Source organism: Coccidioides posadasii, chromosome 2, assembly GCF_018416015.2.
Source record: "Coccidioides posadasii str. Silveira chromosome 2, complete sequence".
NCBI classification, from domain to species: Eukaryota; Fungi; Ascomycota; class Eurotiomycetes; order Onygenales; family Onygenaceae; genus Coccidioides; species Coccidioides posadasii.
The window spans coordinates 995,455-1,014,003 of record NC_089408.1 but is presented as its reverse complement, the minus strand read 5'-3'; the positions used below and the strand labels follow the sequence as shown (position 1 = coordinate 1,014,003).

The following is an 18,549-nucleotide window of genomic DNA, read 5'->3' as shown; positions in this document are numbered from 1 at the left end:
ATAGAGTTAAAATTGTAAATCTTTTTGGTGAATCATGATTGGGAAGGAAAAAAAGCCAAAAATCAACTTTTTTGAGGCTGATGCTTGTTTTTCTTTTTCTGTTTATTGCAGGGGCTTTGAGATCCATTGGAGGACTCGGTCATGGACCGAGCTTCAGGAACCCGCATTCGAGGGCTTTCTCGCCTTCGGTCATGTTGGCTCCGGTGCTGGGGGAGCGATGCGTCTTGGTGCCGGCGCCAGGCATTGGCAGCTCTGTCGGCACGGCCGATTCGGTGGTGTTGTTGATGGGAGAAGGTTGTGGTGGCAAGCCTAGCCCGAGTTGGGCAACGGCGTGAGCTTGAGGGAGGAGTACGAGGTACTTGTTGTTCTCTGTGTAGGTATACATGGCTAGTAGGAGGGAGAGAAAAGAGGTCGTTCGGGAGTACCGTTCTCGAGAAGAAAAAGGGGAGACTGCTTGCGTAGAGTGAAAGTTGATATACGGGCGAAGACCTTAAAAGGAGTGGAGCGTTGCGGGAGCGAAGAGAGGAGATCTTTCTTCTGGAAGTTGCTTGGATTCTAGAGTAGCGTTAGTTGAGCAGGAAAGAAAAAAGGTGCCTCCCAAGGGGCGACGTGGAGGAGGTTTATATAGTCTTTCTGGGACGAGCTTTTCTCCTGAGGCATGACGACTCTGGACAGGTCCTCTTGCAAGAGCTGTCACAGGACCAGGCGGGAATGGAAACTGGGGATCCGGGCTATTAAACCAGCAGGAATTGCCTGCTCCACAGCGCGCTAGAAGCCAATGCGGGAGGCGACGGGCGCTCCCCGAGGCGTGGATGCACCGCACGGCGCACAACGGAGCCAGTACTGTACCACGATGCCGTTTCCGGACCCTCACAGACTCGACCTTGGGAGCGCACCAGCAAGCAGCCATGACGATGGCTAACTCCGAATCCAACCGACTCGCCAAGGCACGGCCATTAGGTAAAAGCTCGGATTGCTCCACCGTCCTGCTCGGTGATGCCAAGGCAGACCGCCACAAAGGGAGCCCTTTTTTTTTTTTTCTCCGTTCAGGAGAAAGAGACCAAGAAAGGAGGCGTGTCCTCCTCTCACAAAGCCGGTGGTGGGCGGGGAGTCATCCAGAACTGTTGTAGTTGGCTTCGACAGAGTAAAATTGCCACCGCGCCGCCGTTGTGCTCACGATGCTGTTAATGCCGGGGCCTTGGACTGACGGAACTTTGCTACGCCGTGAAATGGGCCGTCAAGCAGAGCGGGTGAAGCCGTGTCCGTCTAGTAGGACAGCTGTTGGAATAACAGCTAATTAACTCGTTAGCCCGTCAACGCCCGCCGTCGCCGATATGGCGGGATGCTGCTGCTGCTGCTGCTGGTGATGATGATGACGATGATGATGATGATGATGATGATGATGACGATTAAGGGGAAAAAGTAGAAGAAGAACGGGAGAAGGACAACCTAGCGCGCTGCACCGGCCTTCCCGACAAGCGAAGATCAAATCGGATCGTGCTGCTGGGCTTTTCTTGCGGCGAGCAACCTACAGACAGCCAGGCCGCCCAATCAGCCTTTTTAAAAACAGTCAAAAATATAAGTAGTAGTAGCAGCTTCACAGCGAGAGGCAGGTCGTCCGGCCAGCGGTCGTCCCATCCCGGGCTCTATCGCCTTCGCTTCGCCCTTCTTCCTCTTCTTCTGCTGCTGCTGCTGGTGCTGGTGGTGATGATGATGATGCCTTGTTATCCCAACTACCCCTGGCCCCCAGCTCCCTGTTTTGCGTCGTCGTCCCACCTGCGCCGTTGTGCCTCTGCTCGCCTCAGACCTAGCCGCCCTTGCTTCATTGCACCCCGGCAATGTCCCTTTCGCGCCCTCTGTTTGGTCTCTTCAGCTTGCCGCGCGGTTAGCAACCCTGCACAACATCCTCCTATGCTCCTGGCCCCCCTCTCCCCGGTGCGATTCCCGCCCTTAGCATGGTCCGCCAGCCCTGCAGAAGAGGCCGACAGCGAGAATAGCCTATTCATTGGCCCAGCACTCTTATGTCCATCGCATGGATGTTGTCTCACTCCCGACGAACGCTCGACGCTGACCGTCAGGCTGTCCCCGATTGCCCAGGCAGCCTGTCACTGCCACCCACACACTCTCTCCCACTCACTCATAATCAAGCGGCAAAGCACCCGAGGAACTGGGGTGCTTTGTGATCCCCATGCGCAGAACAATACCATTCAGCTCTTTCTTTGCCCTCCTGCACCGTTTATCCCTCGCCTAATCTCCCTTCCTGCGGGGCGGTTTCTCGAATCGAGATCAAGCCTGTGACCGTGCTCGTCCGCCCTAGAACTCCCCCCGGGTTGGCCAGCTGCCTCCCTAGACATATCATTCCCTTCCTTTTTTTCCCCCAATTAGTTTCATACTGTCCCCGTCCACTCCACGCTAGCTCACTGGGGTTTCTTTTGGTTTTTGGGTCTTTGGGGCCGTTTCATTCGCCTGGATTCAGTCCCGGCGACGTGCCATATACCCAAAAGAGGCGCTCCCCGTTTACCAAAACGGCACTATCACTGTTCCCAATTTGCAGAACATCAGGGATGGGATCACCAACCTATCTATATGCAACAGATTTGCGTTCTGCCCGCATTGCTGTTCCCCCTTTCTTTTTTGTTTTCTTAACCCCCCCCCCCCCCCCCCCCCCCCCCCAAAAAAAAAAAAAAAAAAATCTTTGGGGTTTTGTTTCGTTCTCTTCAGGACGTTTCTCCGCTATCCTCTACTGGGACTTAGATTAGCGGCACAGCCTATGATGACAGTAACCCTTCAGCAATAATACCACACAACTAAGGCCCTGATCTCTACGTCTATTGACTCTTGCCTGCTGCCGGCATTTGCTGCCTGTGGGGTTCTAAACGCTCCGTATGCTGTGTGAATGTTAGGCCGGCACCCTTTCCCCACCACAGTGGACTGCATCTTGGTTTTATGCTCCGCGAACAATGCTATTGTTCCGCAAAACCAAAAAGTGACGCGACGGGAGCCGGGGTCTGACGAATGACCTCCATCGGAGCATCCCCATTCATTTGATACACTGCAGATACTTTCCGAAACCCAGCATATGCTAACGGTCACCTGTTTCTCAACGGCGAAGCATCCGAAGCATCTTTCCAGTTGGACTGTGCTCTACCAAGCCTTAGCTGGAACATGTCTTTGCTTCACTGCTTTGGTCGCGGTTTTTGCGCCTCTTTTGAAATGCCGCTCCTTTTTTGGGTGCTAGCTCCACACACAGCGTAACAGCCACAAGACACATGAAGCGTACGGCTTATAGATGGTGCTCTCTAGATACCCTACGGCTATGCCATCGGTTTCCCCCCCGAAAGGCGAACTAACCCACACCCTGGACTAGTTTCCCAAGTCAAGCATTCTCCCCTGCTGCCTGCGTGGACACTGACGTCTAACAGGGTCGCTTGCGTGTGTTGCCCGCCATTTGTTAGTACTTTTGGCCCATTTACCGGGATCGCTCTTCCCACACATCAACGGTGATCAGTTCTCCAACTAGTGTGACTGATTTCATTGCCTAGTCTCCTGCTATATCTGCGTTGAGCGGATGCAGAGTTTATCCCGCGAACTAACGCAGGGTCCTTGGCGGTGATTAAACCGCATTTCTTCGGCGGTGCCACCTATGAAAATTTTCTGGAGTACTATCACCTCCTCCAGGGATCAACGCCAACATTCCTCGATACACCGTTGTATTCCTTTGTCTTTGGAAAACTGTTGGATCTCAAAAAATTTCTCGGTTTGGTCTTTTATCATGCTGCGCTCCTTTTCGTCCCTCTCTTCCCTGACCACTAAACACCTTTCTTACCCCTTTGGGACAACTTGGTTGGTCCGGTGCCCTGCATCGGTATATGACTGTGCTCCGAGCTTCTCCATTTGCCAAGCTTGCTGGAAATAGGGAGATTTTATCTATAAAAGGGCTTGATGAACTCGGTCAAACTGAGCTTTCAAGACATCAAGCTTTCTCTCATCAAGATTATATCCTCTCCTCGCGGAAATTCCCAAGTCTACAAGTTTCCCATCCGCAGTCAAGTCATCAATCCATTGCAATTGCCTTCAGGCCTCCTTTCACCTTCTATCTGCCTTATTTAAACGTCCCCTATACCAATTCGTCTTTTGCGAAAATGTGCGTCCAGTGGTGGGAAAAGTTCGAATGCGGATGCACCGCCCTCGTTGGCAATGTGGAGTCTTGTTCGTCTATGCAAGCCTCAGGAAACCAGTCTTCAGGCACGAAGTACTCCGGCAGCCAGGGCAATCAAGGCTCTGGGTCGCAGTGCCCCAAGAACCCGGGCGTCGAAATGAGAAAGAAATATACCATCCGCCCAGGTAACTGTGTTAAGCACGGCGGCAGTGGTTGATCCACCGGTATGGGATTTCCCTCCTGATGAAACGAGACGTCCGTGAAACTAGAACTATGTTTCTGATTTTTTTTTTTTCCCCCAGTCGGAAGCCGCAACAAAAAAGCCTTGTCTCAGCATGCGTTCTTTGTGTCTTCTCCCTTTTCAATCGACTTGACGATGCACGCCGATAGACCTTTATTCTTCTTTCCCGGAGTTTCGAATTCTGAGACTAATCCCATTAGAAGCGACATGGGTCTTTTCTAGCTGCTCCTATCGGATGGCGACGACAGATAGATAGCCCCATCGTGGACGCAAACCAAAGGGGTGTTTTCGTTTAATTTTTCAACCTTTCCTTTCTCCTAGAAAAAAGCAGAAAAGAGCCACAAAAAAAAAATCTCTTACCGTTTCATCTCTACTTTTCATTCTCTATAACTTTTTCGGGCCTGGTGACTGCTTGAAAGGGGTTTTCTGGACGGATATGTGGGAAGAATGGTATTGACTGCCTCTCTATCCCCCCCATCTTTCTGGCTTATTGTTTGCTACTACCACGTAATTATCTCTTCTTCCTTTTTCTTCTTTCTTTTCCCCCCTTGGATATGTTTGCAGATACTTAAATGAATCCTACATAATGAATACTATCTTTTTTGTGGGGGCTTTACTTTCGACATAGTTCCTTTATTTTTTTTTTTTCCATATCAACCACATTTTCGCTTTGGTGAGCGATTTTGCGGTAATTCCACTAATTCCAGCTGCTCGCACCGAGTCGTTCTTTTGTCCCTCATCATACTAAGAAGAGAAGTCACCGACCAATCTTTCGCATCCTGGTTAAGTCTTAGCTACAGGGCCAGATATTGGGCGCAAGCAACAATATGTGGCTTTCTTGGAAGGGGTTTATGGTAGTCATGTCATGATACGGCAGTGATATGCTTGACTGCTGCAAAAATAAAATAAAAAATTGATTAAATGACAAAAATAGAGAGATCCAACATCGGTACATGATAAATCTCCCCATGCATATCGACGTGCTCCCCTCCGTGCAGGGATTCCTTGGGGTTCGAGTCGTTATCCCTGCTCCGAGGATGGTGTCTGCGAGGCTTCCATTGGATGCAGTTACGCGACTGACTAGGGAGTAAACAACTACCCAACGCTCCTCTGTTATATAGAGCTGAACACCACCACCACGTTCTACATTTTTAATATACCAAGATTATATTGGAATAAATGAAGAAAGCTGCTCACGCGGGCATTCACACCACAGAACAAGCTACGACAAGTGACTGCCTAGGCACGTCGTACGCACGACCGTAAGTATCGAAGTCCGAGAAGCCAAGCTTCCAGGCATTAAAACGCTCCTGCATATGGGCTCCGGGCCTCGTGTGCGGCACAGCAGACTTTGGGCCAACCTTGCTACGACACACGGCCTCGGTCGGGATAGGAACTGAGCGGTTAACGAGCTCAGGTGTACCTCATATGCTCACTTACGGTAGGCCCGAAGTAAGACTTCATTATCGACTCGCGACAGACCCCAGAGAAAGGTATCATGTTAATATTAAGAACGCAAGGACTTTCGGCCTATCGACTCTCATATCTTCGGTTTTGCAAAGGAGCTAAAAGTATAATGGATGCGTAGCAGGGACTTCTTTCCGGTCATTGGCTGCAGGATATGTAAGTTGAAATGCATCATGTACGAAAAGGTCAACCGTTCCGCTCCGGGAAGATCTACCCGCGCTAGAATGACGTATCATACTCGCCAGATAGCTCTTCGGGAGCGGGAGGTACATCTTCCGCAGCAGGAATTTTCGCTCCCGTAGCATAGAGGGTTTCAGGCCTAAAGGTTTAGCATGCGAATGTTTCTGCGGTACGGGAACTTGATATGGATTGCCGCGAGACCAGTCTCGAGCCCAAAACCGATATCCAGCCCCCGAATGGTCATTAGGCGGCTCTTCAGTCGGGGTTTGTTGCCACAAACGCCTGCCAAATGTCCAGTGTATCCTGGCCTCTATCCATTCCTTGTTCTCAAGTACCCCCATACTACCGTTTCAATGGCTTGAAAGGCCGTGGGAAAACAGGGCCAAGGCTGTGGCGCTAGGGATATGCTGCACACCAACAGTGCTCATGGGGTGGAAACCGGGAAGGCCCGAGATATGGCATTTACGTTGCACTCCGCAGATCAAATTTATTTGTCATCTTTGGCCTGAGAATCGTCAGCATAATTCTTCAGCGGATTCTTTGTTGGTGTTGGTGATGATTAATGCGAGGTAACCTGAAGGTTCAAATGGAAGCAAAACACCAATACTAATTTGACATATCACTTTTCGTGTGAAGAATCAATGCAAATATGGCACAACGGTTATGATGTACAACCACTTTGCGGTTCTATACTCCGTATGGCATCCGAAGGATGCGGCGCATCAGTTGGGTGGCTTGGCGCTCGGGTGCCACTGGGTTCCCGTGCCAAAAGACGCCGCATTCCCAAAGGAAACTAAAATGTTGGAAACAAATATTTCAGGCGGCGGGTTTTAGTTGAATCAGGCGCAGCTGCTGTGTACTCACGAGCTAGATTCAAGGCACACCCCTGAAACCGTAGCGATACCCCAGCAAAGCTGCACGGTTGCCAACATATGCTAACAGTCATGTGATCTATACTTTGGTCCGACAGGAGGACAGCAAAAGCACTCCAACTACCAGGTAAAAGGTAGGTAGCACCGAGGGTATCCGACGAGACTAGGGGAACTTGTACAGCATGCATTGTGTCGTCGGCATTCACAAGACCGGCCATCGCATGCGAGTGTACCGGAGCGCATGGGTGAACGACGAGGCATTCTCTCCCAATTTCCTAAATGGAAGACAAGCGCAACAGAGTTCTGACTAAATCATGCTTAAAACCCTGATCAGCGACCAGGTCGGTGGCCGAGGGTGGTGGCATCGGACAACGGCACTCGCGTGTTCCACAAAAGCCTTCCTCCATCAACCATTGGTAGATTTGGCCAGATGAATTTTATGACTCGCAGAAAGTATCCATGACCGAGGCCAATGGACGTTGGCATATTGCCGCGATTACCTTGGCTCTTTTCCACAGTCGCTCCATGCAGCTTTCGACCGCCACTCATCCGACTGCAGGGTGACAGGGCGCACCGTAGTCTGATTAGCAATTTTTCCAAGCACGATGTGGCCAGAACCGGTCATCGGAGCGGTCTTGGATCTAGGGCCGCTCTAGCGATGTGCACGCAATTGTAATAGAGTCATTCTGCGAGGACGCTTAATCGAGCTTCAAAACTTGCATCTCATGCGCACGCACACAGACACGGGTTCACCTCCCGCTGCGAAGATCATCGACCAACATTCAAAAGTACCTAGATGTACCTCCATCCTTGCCATTTGTCTTAAACCGGCTCTTCATACAACCAATAACGTACCAAATCAGGGAACCACTTTGGAAATAACCTATAGCGTGAAACAGCGCAGCTCGGCCTTGAACGGGATGAAAGACGATATGACAAGCATGTCAACCATGTTGTTTAGCAATGCATCGTGTCAGTTGTTGGGAGACACGCAAGTGGAATCACCCGACTCCGGCCGGAATAGGACGCAAATGGCAAGAATTTTCCTCTGTATATGCCGGAAGAGAACATGGCGCACTGCGAAGATCATGCGTGGCGTTGGTATGCCACGCTCCCTTCTCAGCCATATAGCGATGTCACATGGCTTTGCCAGTCTGAAGCCCTTGTATCAGTTGGATGTCAAACAGACAATCGCGGCTTGCGGTGGGGAGTCATTCTGCTCACGCAAACCCCAACAGTATTAAGCAAAAAAAGGATATCAGAGGACATTCGATTGGCTCTTTGGGTCCTGTAGCACTGTGCAAGCCCTCGTACTACGAGCACGGAGCACTTGTCGGCATCGCATCTCGAGGAGGAGGTCAAACCCGTGCAGCGTGCCTCTTCAGGTCTCTCGTCAACTCATTTTGGACCGTCGTGAAATCACGTGATATACTGTGAGTGACATCAGCGATGTCGAGGTTTGCGAGACAGAACGACAGCGACCACCAGCAATCCATTCCACTCATGTAATGTCCATAGACATCAACTGGGAGGCCGCAACCTCAGGGCCAGATGGCGAAGCCCTTGCGGAGCGCATCCGCTCATTCATCCACGACAAGTTCCAGCAAATCGCCCTTCCTCGATTTATACGCTCCGTCGAGGTGAACTCCTTCGACTTTGGCACGATCAAGCCCGAGCTGCAAATCAAGGATTTATGTGATCCGTTCGAAGACTTCTATGAGGAGGATGAAGACGACGAAGTCGGAGATGGGGAGCTGTCAGATATCCAGGACAGATCACCGAAACCTCGACCTTCCAGCGCTGGAAATGAGCGGAGCGCGGCGGACGCGTGGCAAGCGGAACATCCTGCGTTCTTAGATGACCGGCTATGCGGCAGAATCGGACCCCATGATGTCCCGATACCCTCGAAAGAGGATCCCCTAGCATCGAGGCCGATGCGATCTCCAATGTCCTTCGGGGATCCCTTGAATCCCTACTTCTTTCCGCGGGCTGGCACCCCCGGGATTCCGGGCGGTACTTCGAATCTAGGCTACTACTACATGCCTCTTGGCGGAATATCAGGGACACAGACGCCTCTCTCTTCAGTCCCTCGCGGCCCGTTCTCCCCGGGTCTACGTGATGCCTCTGTCTTTGGAGAACCTTCTAATTCGCAACGACCTAATCCTTTGGGTCCCGCCCGTCGTCAGTCTGAAATTGACATTGACACCGGGAATTCCAGGCCATCGACTGCAGATACTTTGAATTCACTCAATATCCATGGTATCCCCGACCCAGTGCTACCCCGCTCATCTGACGATGCACATCCAAATGTTCTTCCCCGGAGAGATAATAGCCCTGCTCCGCGCCGTGTGCGCGAGAAGAGACCAGAAGACCTTCAAGTTCTATGCCGATTAAGATATAACGGAAACATCCGACTCTCTCTCACAGCCCAGGTGCTCCTCGACTATCCCATGCCAAATTTCGTTGGTTTACCCTTGAAGCTAAACATCACCGGCCTCACATTCGACGGTGTCGCCGTGGTTGCGTATATTCGAAAACGAGTACATTTTTGTTTTCTATCTCCAGAAGATGCGGACACGCTATTTGGAGCGGATGACACTAATGAAGCAGGGCATTTACAGTCCAGAGACTCGCTGGCGGGTGGAATCAATGACACAAGTTACTCCTCCCGACGACCGCACGATAGTCTTCTCCGCGATGTCCGGGTGGAAAGCGAAATTGGTAGAAAGGAAGACGGAAAACAGGTGCTGAAAAATGTGGGCAAAGTCGAGAAGTTTGTCCTGGAGCAAGTTCGTCGAATTTTTGAGGAAGAATTTGTCTACCCTAGTTTTTGGACGTTTCTGGTATGAAAGGAGTCTTATAACTTCTTATCCTATTAAAAATATCAACTCGCATAATATTATCGAAATTAATTATTCAGAAATAATGAAATAACACATTCAACTAGCTATTGATCACGCATTTCGCGATTTTTGAAGGTCTCGCTACATCCATGGTATTAAAAGACGAGCAGGAGTTTGGTGACAGTGATTTCTTTCTTCGTTTCCGCGAATATTTTCCTTGGTAACATCGTAGCGTTCACGAACGAGGCGTGCGTGCGGGGAGCCTCGGAGGAGAGAGAAGGGAGCCTTGAAACGATCGAGGGTTGCCTACTGGAAAGAGCAAAAGGATGCAATGTCCAGGCCAGCCAATTTACCGCTCTTTCTTAGGAGTATTGTCGGGATGCTCTTGAGCGTATTTATCGCTCAGGTCGGCGTACTCTCTTGACAGACCCTCACTTTGCTTTTTTAATGCTTCGAGGTCCTTCTCCCGGGCTGCGAGCTCCTTCTTCAAACGACCAATTTCGCCCATATCTCCCGCAGCGGCTAGGCGTGCCGAATCCTCGCCACCTGCCTTCTTACTGCCCTCCAACTGCTTGACTCTATCCTCCAAACGAAGGATTTCAAGAATCATAGTGTACGTGCGGTTCAGGATAAGGGAGAGGAAAAGGGTAAAGCCGCAAAGGTACATGTTACGCTGGGAATAGAATTTTCGAGCCTGAACCTCCATCCGTTCGGAGCCCAGAGCACCAGCTCTAATTCTTGCGAGTGAAGGTGGTTAGCCATGTGGTTCCTTGTTACCGAGGTGGGGGGACTCTGCGATTTCGCTGACGAGGAACATACCCAGCGCCAACTGCATCCTTAGAGTACGCGGATAGCTCGATTTGGACACGATACACACGGTTAACGCTATCAATAAAGAGGATGAGGATGAAAATGAAGGTAATCTTTATTTTCAATTTTTTTTTTTTTTGGTTAGCTGGCATAGCCTTTAACAATCACAATATACAGGGCTAAATACCTTCATTCCATACTGCAATTTGGCAATGACAGGGCTTTCAGATATAAAAGTAAACAGCTTTCGCTTCCATGTGAAGGGAAGGGGCACAATAAGGCCCATGAAAATAGCCATCTCCACCATGAGGATGAGGAAAACCTGCGCAAGAAATTGTCTCATTAGCTTCAAACTCTTACCTCAAGAGAAACAAAAGGTAGCAATAATCACGTACAAGGGTGTAGTAGAGCGTCATCTTGGTAACGTGCTCAAACCAACTTATCCCAGATGTTCTCAAGCTTTCGCTGCTGCCTCCAAGGATGGCGTGTGAAAAAGAAAATGTTCAATGATCATGCAACAAAACAAAATTCGAAAGGTGGTTGTAATCAACACCAGACTTAGAGGAAAGGAGATGATGGAAAACAAAATGAGGCCGCACGACAGGCCGATTGCTTGTATTCTCGCAAGGGGATGTTGTCTTGTGAGCAGCAAAAGCTGGCGAGAGTAAATAAAACCAGTCAAGTTGAGGTTGAGCTGGCCGCACGCGAAAGCCACACAGACGTCATCCCACCCTTGAGTAGCTGCCTACTATTGGCTGAACCTACAGTGGCTTGCCGGAAAGATTATGTAATCAAAAATGCAGCTTATGTTAGGTAATCCAACCAGCACCTCGCTCACGTGACCCACATAGATTAGCCGAGATTCCCCTTTAGGTAGCTTAGTGAATGACAAGCATACAAGTCCTCCATCAGCTTAGCCACATTTTTGCGGAAAAGCTAATTATCCATATACCGACCTAAAGTTGGAATTGGTCAACGCAACATTCGAGTCGATAACGATATCTTCGTGATCTAGCAGGAGACGCACAGCGGAGTGTTCTTCGGCATCATGGCTAGAGAAACTGTGATTTCGTGAAAGGCTTTGCCGGGATACGGAATCATCCTTTGCCCAAGTTGAAGAGAACCATCGATCAATGCGGTTGAATGTGGGGAGTCGCCGAGACACCCCGATCCTTGTGAGCTTTCTGCCTACCGAAGATGATCAGCTGGACGTTTGCTGTGCCAGTACGGAGTATTTCCGGGGTCCAGTTAGGGGAAAGCGAGGTCATCGTAATTCCCGGTGGGGAATCAGATCTTCCTTGTCTAGCCCAACGTCTGGTGGAAAACCCCTCCATGCGGAACATCCTGACTCCAAAGACGTTTGACATATGGCTTGTTGAAAGCGAAGCTCCCCCTAGGCTCCGGGTTTCTTTATCAATTTTCTAAAGTGACCCAATTTCACGACTGCACTACCGTCGCTATCATGGCAGACGACTTCGACTATAACGGCATCAACGATGCTTTCCAGGCGCTCTCGAAGGCTTCTCCGTTGTCGGTTCAAACCATCGCTGACTTAGCGATGATGGGCACGGGGAAATTTCCAGTAATTGACCTCTTTCTTTCTATTCATATCCTGTTTCGCTTAAAGAGAAAAAAAAAAAAAAAAAAAAAAAAAAAAAAAAAAAAGAGGATTATCATGTATATTAACACACTAAACCGCTTACCATTTGCCCTTAGGATTTAATCCGAACGCAACGTGATTTCAACACAAACTACAACATGATTGAATCCAGTCTTCGGGATGCCTGCAGAGACATTTTCCGTGAAGACTTTGGTTATGAATATAATGGCAACGATATCCAAGGGCCTCCAAAAGTGGAATTTCAAGCCTTCTTCAGCTGCGGCACGACTTCTCCTAGCACCATTGACAATTATATCAAACACTCAATCATTGAAAATATGCCGATACCAGAATCAACACAAATTCAAGTGGCTGTAGGCTTATCCAAATTTATCTCAACCTTGCTCGTTCCTGGCCAAGACGGAATCGTCTACACTAAATACCAGAAGTCATTCCCTCTACCCAGTGACTCCGACCCCAGTTCGAGCTTCGATGTCAATGCAGTTATAAGTTTTTACGACCTGGAACTTCCTGAGGACGCGCCGAATCCGAACGAAGTTTTCTTAGTGTACTTTTGCGGCCTAGGTTTATTCACCAAAAATTAACAAGGCTCGCGAGCTGCCCTAGGAACGAAAAACGCAAAGAATCTAATCTCATATTTTGATCGGCGGACTTTGTTATTTAAGTGGTCAGCTTTTGAAAATGGATCTTTCAGAAGTAAATTAAGGGTAATACTCTCTCGGAGGTTTGCGATGGGCGGTCCTGAGTTTTGTATTTTATTTGTGAGGTTTTCCTCTTTGGATGGCGGCAGTACGGTACCAAAGGCTTCTATGATAAGCTGATGATCGGCACTCGTTGGTAATAATTTTTTCTTCCATCTTAGTTACACACTCCAGGTCCCCAAAGCGTTCGCTTTCTGCCCGTCTCTACTATAGTCTAGCCTTCGATCTCATAGCTGTTGGACTTGTGTTTCGGTTCAAATTTGAAATCTTTATGTGCCGGGCCTAGGAACATCTCACTGCGGCAAAGTTAGTCAAACAAAGAGCAAACTGGATGCAAGGGGGGAATAAAAACAACACTTACCTGATCTTTATCCAATCCTTATAGTTATCGCTAGCCAAAAGTGTCTCTAGTTCATTTCTCCCTTTATACGCTGGGGGTCGATCCTGGATTCTTGGCGGGAGATACTCCAACAAACCGATTGGGATATACCGATGCGTAAAACTCAGCAGCTCCAAAAGGAATCTTCTGGTAGTTCCAACGCCATGTTCGTCAGAGCCCCATGCATCGAGACCGTATTTTGCAAACTTCTCAACGATCGAGAGACGTTCAGAAGCTGACTTGTCGAGATATTGCCCGGCTTGGATTTCCTCGAAAATCCACGGTTTCATAAGCGCACCACGAGCGATCATCACGGTATCTACGCCGGACTCGCCAATAGCTCGATAATAATCTTCATGGGAGTAACAATCGCCGTTTCCGAGGAAATATACCCTCCTTCCCGGGGCTTGTAGCCGGTCGTCGGGCTCTCGGATGGTGTCGGTTAGGTCATCACTTCGCTCGTTGAGTCGTTTTATGAGCGCCGCACATTCAGATATGTAACTCCAATCGGCTTCCCGTGTGTATCGTTGCTGTCGGCTTCGGCCGTGGAGTGTAATCGCAGCAACACCGGCCGGGCCTTGTCCAATCTCACTGAACTCAGGACCTCCGAGAACAAGTCGCTCAATGAGTTTCAATGCAGTTGGACTATTATCCTTCGTGCCCATACGAATTTTTGCGGACACAGGGACCTCATTGGACACTGCATTCATCCCTCGTAGAATCTTTTCCAGTTTTGATGGGTGCTCAAGAAGCGCGGAACCGGCACCGTCTCGGTAAACTAGGTCAATTGGACAACCACAGTTAAGGTCTACAACGCGAAGATGTGGACACAGAGCCGTCATGACCTCCGTAGCTTTCAGTGCTTGCCATGGTTTGTTGGCTGAGATTTGAACACCGAATTTGAGATCCCGAGAATGATCATAATCTTTGACCACGCCTTGATTTGGTTTAATCGTAGGCGGAAGCACCTCGGACTGATGTGCCTTCATTAAAGCCCACTCGCCTTTGTGGCCTTGAACTATCGGAAGGCTCATAGCCATTTCTGAGTATGTGAATTGTGCTCCCAATTCAACACATAGCCTTCGGAAGGGGAGATTGCCCTGGGTGGTAAGCGGCGCCAAAACCGGCGTTTCTGAACCGAAGTAGAGTCGTCTCTTTTCGGATGGGAGAAATGGGGGCTCCTTGAACTGCGCTCTCCTATCTTCAACCTCGTCTCCGGCCTCGTCATTTGCTTCGACGTTGTTTTCATCCGCAAACCTCCTGCCATGGTTGTGGATCTCCAACTGCTTGGACGTCTCATCAAGCCAAGTTGTATACGCATCTGATTTGGGAGTCTTGCGCCTCTTCTTCATAAGGTCCACCTTTTGCTCCGTAGATATAGAATTGAACACTCCTCCCTCTGCTCCACCTTCAACCAAAGGCATAGCAGCATTCTTTCGTTCCTCATCCTCCACCAAAACCAGCTCTTTCCGCCCATCCTCCAGCTCCCTCTCTGTCATATGGGATCCCACAAATCGACATTTCCACCCGGAAAAGCAAAGACCATACGCATCCCAAACCGGACACATGCCATCAAACGTCTTCAAATCCTCACGCTTGTACTCTTTCAAGTATTTGCGCAGGTCATGCTCAAATCGACAATTATCGCCAAACTGACATGTTCTTGGTGAGAGTTCTGGGCTGTGCGACACACTCTGACAGAGACCTTTCTCGTCCTGTGATTTCCCAAATTTCCGAGCTGTGTTTTGACCTTTTTGTTTTTTTCTCTGTTTTCCGCCTTTCTCGTCTGCGCGTTCCTGGTGACGGGCGGCTTCCGCTTCGTCGTCGTCGCGCACATCAGAGGTTTGTTTTACGCTAGGTTCTTGACCGGAATGAACGAGATACCTAAATACTCGCCGGACGGCGGCAGTCAGCAATGACCAAACGGAATGAAGAAAAAAAAAAAAAAGAAAGAAAGAAAAAAGAAAAAAGAAAAAGAAAAAGAAAAACACACCAGAGGAAGATCTGGAGTGACTGGACTTACTCTTCTCTTATTGGCGCGGTGCCTTTCTTTCGCTGAGCACCGTTATTTTCCGGCTGCGCGAGAATGGGATTTTCGGGCTTATCGAGTTTGATGCGCTTTGCGGGCGACTCTTCGAAAATCCCGCTACCCTCATTCTCTAGCCGTTTTGCACCATCATTCAGAGTGGTTTCATTCGGAAAACTTTGTGTCATTTTGACAACGATTCTGTGTTCGATTTATAATTCCGCAAAGCCCAATGCCCACGGCTTGCGCTTCTGGCTCCGACGACAAATGGGCTTTGTGGCGGGGAGGAATTTCAGCGGGCAAAATCTGTTCGGAGTGGAATTTTTCCGACGTTAGATTGAGCAGCTGGAAGACAAGACAACTTCGAGCACAAAAATCAAAATGAAAATTTAATGCAGTATGAAATTGGTCTACTCCGTATATTTGTCAAAAAGCTCTCGAAGATATGCTCGCTGTAGAAACTATCATTTAGCGCCCCATGCCTCGCCTAACTCCGAAAATTCGTCCCTTCGCCGTGTGATCATCTCGTCATTACTAAGACATCCCATCAAACACCTTCGGAAGTCCTCCAAGTCCGCCCGCGATAGAATTTCATGTAAGCTCCATTCCATCATCTTCCTCTCCATCGATATCTTCGCCGTCACCGAGAAGAGGCAAGCGAGTTCGCTTCATGTCCCCATTCGGGTCGTACCGATCGCTTCCCCAGCTTCCGGTAAACTCGAGTTCGTGGCCACCGACGACTCGACCTTCTGTATCCACCACCTCGCATAGTTCCATAAGGCTCTGTCTGTTGAGGCTTCTGAAGCCTTCTGTTCTTACAATACGTCCCCAGTTAGCCATACAGAACACCGCTGCACGACGCTTGAGCCATTCCTCGTTTGTTCGCCCAGCACGCTCCCATACGATAGCAGCGTTTTCAACTGCTAACTCGCGGCTAAGACGATGAACACATAGCTGGCGCAGTCGTGGCATATCGTACAGGTTTGCCATTACTAACATTCCAGCCACTTCAGTGACACCGGGGCACAATTCGGGGTGGCAGGAAATACTATCCGTGTATAAGTAATGCAGGAATGCACGAACAACCTTGTATGGCTCAGGAATATGCATTCTTTTTGTATGATATTCTGCCATTTGAGCCGCGTATAGGCGCTTAAAATGAGGCCACCGTGCTTGGAGAATGATGCGGTGAACGTGGATTGGAGCAGATGTGGCAGCATCGGGCGGCAAAAAGGTAGAGGTTGGCTGCGAGGAGTCGGCCATTCCTGAAGATTCCTCATCACTGGAGTACCCAGGATCATCACAGTCAGCGGTGATTATAAAATCTGTCCCGCTTCCTGACTCCGGAGGGTGGTCAAAAACTGCAGCCAATTCCGCTCCTAAGCTAGATAGCTGAGAGTTATGCTCACTGTCCACGTTGAGTGATCTTTGGTTGAGTGATTCATTGCCCAAGACGCCGTATCGCTCGAGGTCTATAGGAAGAACTTCACTTAAATGGTTCTCGTCGCCCAGACCTGGTGCGTTAGCAACATTTAAGTTGCAGCCAAGAAGCCATGCCTTGGTACCGTCTTCGTTGACAGTGCAGTAGTGCCAGCGATATCCGGCTTTGAATATCTCGGGGCCATCCGCAAGCCTTTGCCAGCGTAACGAATCTAACTCCAAAGAGGAGAGATTGCATTCCCATGGGCGAACGGTTTCAGAAGGGGTGACCAGATCAAGGAGAACGCCAGAAGAATAGACATGGAAATGCGTTCCGGAGAGCAGCACGGGGGTATATGGGCCGGAGTGAAACTTAATAGAAGATACGGCTCCAGGAGCATTGGGTCTCCGTCTACCCAGAGATCGAACTTGGACACTGCCCGAGTTGGGTGCATAGCCATTAGGCCGTCCGGAAATCTGTGATGGGGTACTAAAATGCATGTCTGGGCTGTAAGTCATCCTGTTTGCCATTCCTGGGGATCCGACGGTACCTTGAGACGATGCCGAAGTACCCATGAAGGACGGGTTTCCTTTCAAGTCCAGCCACCACAGATCCGTTCCGCGTTCCATGTCAATCCCAAGGCCTCCAAAAACCCAAAGTCTGCCTCCCCAAACCCAAGCAGTGTGATCGAAGCGGGCAATGAAGCTCCAAGTACGGGACCAGGTCCAGGTTTTGAGGTCGAGATAGCACATTTCGTCGAGGATATAATTGGTTTCGCCAGTAACACCACCTACCACAAACAGTTTATCCTCGTAGATCACGGAGGCATGGCGAGCCCTCCCTCTCGGAATGGGTCCACGAACTTCGGGAGATGTCCAAGTATAGGTGTTAAGGTCCAATATGATGATGTCTGAAAGGTATTCACGGCGTTCATTCTCGCCTCCAAATACAATTAGCTTGTCATCTTGGTAGAGGGACGCAGTATGGCCTAGGACTTTCGTCAGCCTGAACAGGATAAATGAAGCACTAGAGTCAATTAACCCATTCGAACACCCGGTATGTCTCCATAGTTATTTACCAGTGTCCACGTCAATGTGTTCAAGTCTAGTCGGCGAACGTGGTTGTAAACTATTCAGATGAAGGTAGGTAGTTAGTGGATAAAGTGCAGCAAAGAACAGAATAGGTTGCTCAGTTCACTAACCCTCATCTGTATATTGATCAAATCCACCAAACGCATATATCTGGTTATTTCCGCAGTATGTCACAGATGCATTTACAAGGCAAGCGGGGACTTGCCCGGCGGACTTCTTCACTGTTGGACGGTAGCCATCGCTCCCACGGCTGATCTTGGAAGGGCTGGTGGGCATAAGGTAGGTATTGGGCGTGGTGTTGGAAGTTGGGGAAGCCAGGGTGACAGGAGTTCTATGAAGAGCTGTTAATCCACTGTTCTCCTGTCTGCTGCCACCACCGGCCGGTGTTGATAGGGCGCCGAGGGACATTCTTAGCCGGATTCTTGGTATGTATGTAGAAGACGCAACTTGAATTGTGGTAAATGATTGGTTAGCCAAACAAATAGGAGGCAACAACAATGCAAGCGAGAGAAGAGACTAAATTCTATCAGCCCAGAAAGCTCTGGACAAGCATCAAAAGATATATCAGGCAGGGTGTGTCAAGAGTTTTAGGAAGATGCCTGCGGATAGTTTGGAGAGCGGCGAAGGTGAAGCGGCGGCGGCAAGCTACGACCGGAATAACTTTCCGAAAGCGGTTTCGGCGCTTTAAAAGCTTAATTGAGCACACTAGCCTACTTAGGACTAGCGTATCCGAGCTCTG

The 18,549-nt window shown here is 49.4% G+C and overlaps 7 protein-coding genes across 7 annotated transcripts; 4 read left to right on the top strand and 3 right to left on the bottom strand.

The window, feature by feature from the left end:
* Positions 1-1,178: 1,178 nt before the first annotated feature.
* D8B26_002842 (uncharacterized protein) lies at positions 1,179-1,413 on the top strand (the record flags this gene model as incomplete). The annotated part of the gene is made up of 2 exons (XM_066123966.1): positions 1,179-1,260; positions 1,310-1,413. 2 exons carry the CDS (start codon positions 1,179-1,181, stop codon positions 1,411-1,413), a joined length of 186 nt encoding a protein of 61 aa, XP_065980041.1.
* A 2,082-nt stretch (positions 1,414-3,495) lies between these two features.
* D8B26_002841 (uncharacterized protein) lies at positions 3,496-4,376 on the top strand (the record flags this gene model as incomplete). The annotated part of the gene is made up of 1 exon (XM_066123965.1): positions 3,496-4,376. The coding sequence occupies exon 1, from the start codon at positions 3,870-3,872 to the stop codon at positions 4,374-4,376; it is 507 nt and encodes a 168-aa protein (XP_065980040.1). The 5' UTR covers positions 3,496-3,869.
* Positions 4,377-8,398: 4,022 nt separating this feature from the next.
* MDM12 (Mitochondrial distribution and morphology protein 12) lies at positions 8,399-9,814 on the top strand. Its single transcript, XM_003068841.2, has one exon. It carries the CDS (start codon positions 8,428-8,430, stop codon positions 9,766-9,768), a length of 1,341 nt encoding a protein of 446 aa, XP_003068887.1. The 5' UTR covers positions 8,399-8,427; the 3' UTR covers positions 9,769-9,814.
* A 297-nt stretch (positions 9,815-10,111) lies between these two features.
* Positions 10,112-10,988, bottom strand: D8B26_002839 (uncharacterized protein; the record flags this gene model as incomplete). Its single annotated transcript, XM_003068842.2, has 4 exons — positions 10,112-10,499; positions 10,582-10,685; positions 10,760-10,894; positions 10,968-10,988. The coding sequence occupies 4 exons, from the start codon at positions 10,986-10,988 to the stop codon at positions 10,112-10,114; spliced, it is 648 nt and encodes a 215-aa protein (XP_003068888.1).
* A 593-nt stretch (positions 10,989-11,581) lies between these two features.
* On the top strand, positions 11,582-13,080 carry D8B26_002838 (uncharacterized protein). The gene is made up of 2 exons (XM_003068843.2): positions 11,582-12,154; positions 12,289-13,080. The coding sequence occupies exons 1-2, from the start codon at positions 12,035-12,037 to the stop codon at positions 12,775-12,777; spliced, it is 609 nt and encodes a 202-aa protein (XP_003068889.2). The 5' UTR covers positions 11,582-12,034; the 3' UTR covers positions 12,778-13,080.
* DUS3 (tRNA-dihydrouridine synthase 3) lies at positions 13,072-15,487 on the bottom strand (the record flags this gene model as incomplete). The annotated part of the gene is made up of 3 exons (XM_003068844.2): positions 13,072-13,190; positions 13,256-15,157; positions 15,297-15,487. 3 exons carry the CDS (start codon positions 15,485-15,487, stop codon positions 13,109-13,111), a joined length of 2,175 nt encoding a protein of 724 aa, XP_003068890.1. The 3' UTR covers positions 13,072-13,108.
* Positions 15,488-15,691: 204 nt separating this feature from the next.
* On the bottom strand, positions 15,692-18,386 carry D8B26_002836 (uncharacterized protein). Its single transcript, XM_066123964.1, has 3 exons — positions 17,921-18,386; positions 17,761-17,847; positions 15,692-17,707 (listed from the first exon to the last, which is right to left on the bottom strand). Exons 1-3 carry the CDS (start codon positions 18,216-18,218, stop codon positions 15,891-15,893), a joined length of 2,202 nt encoding a protein of 733 aa, XP_065980039.1. The 5' UTR covers positions 18,219-18,386; the 3' UTR covers positions 15,692-15,890.
* Positions 18,387-18,549: the final 163 nt, after the last annotated feature.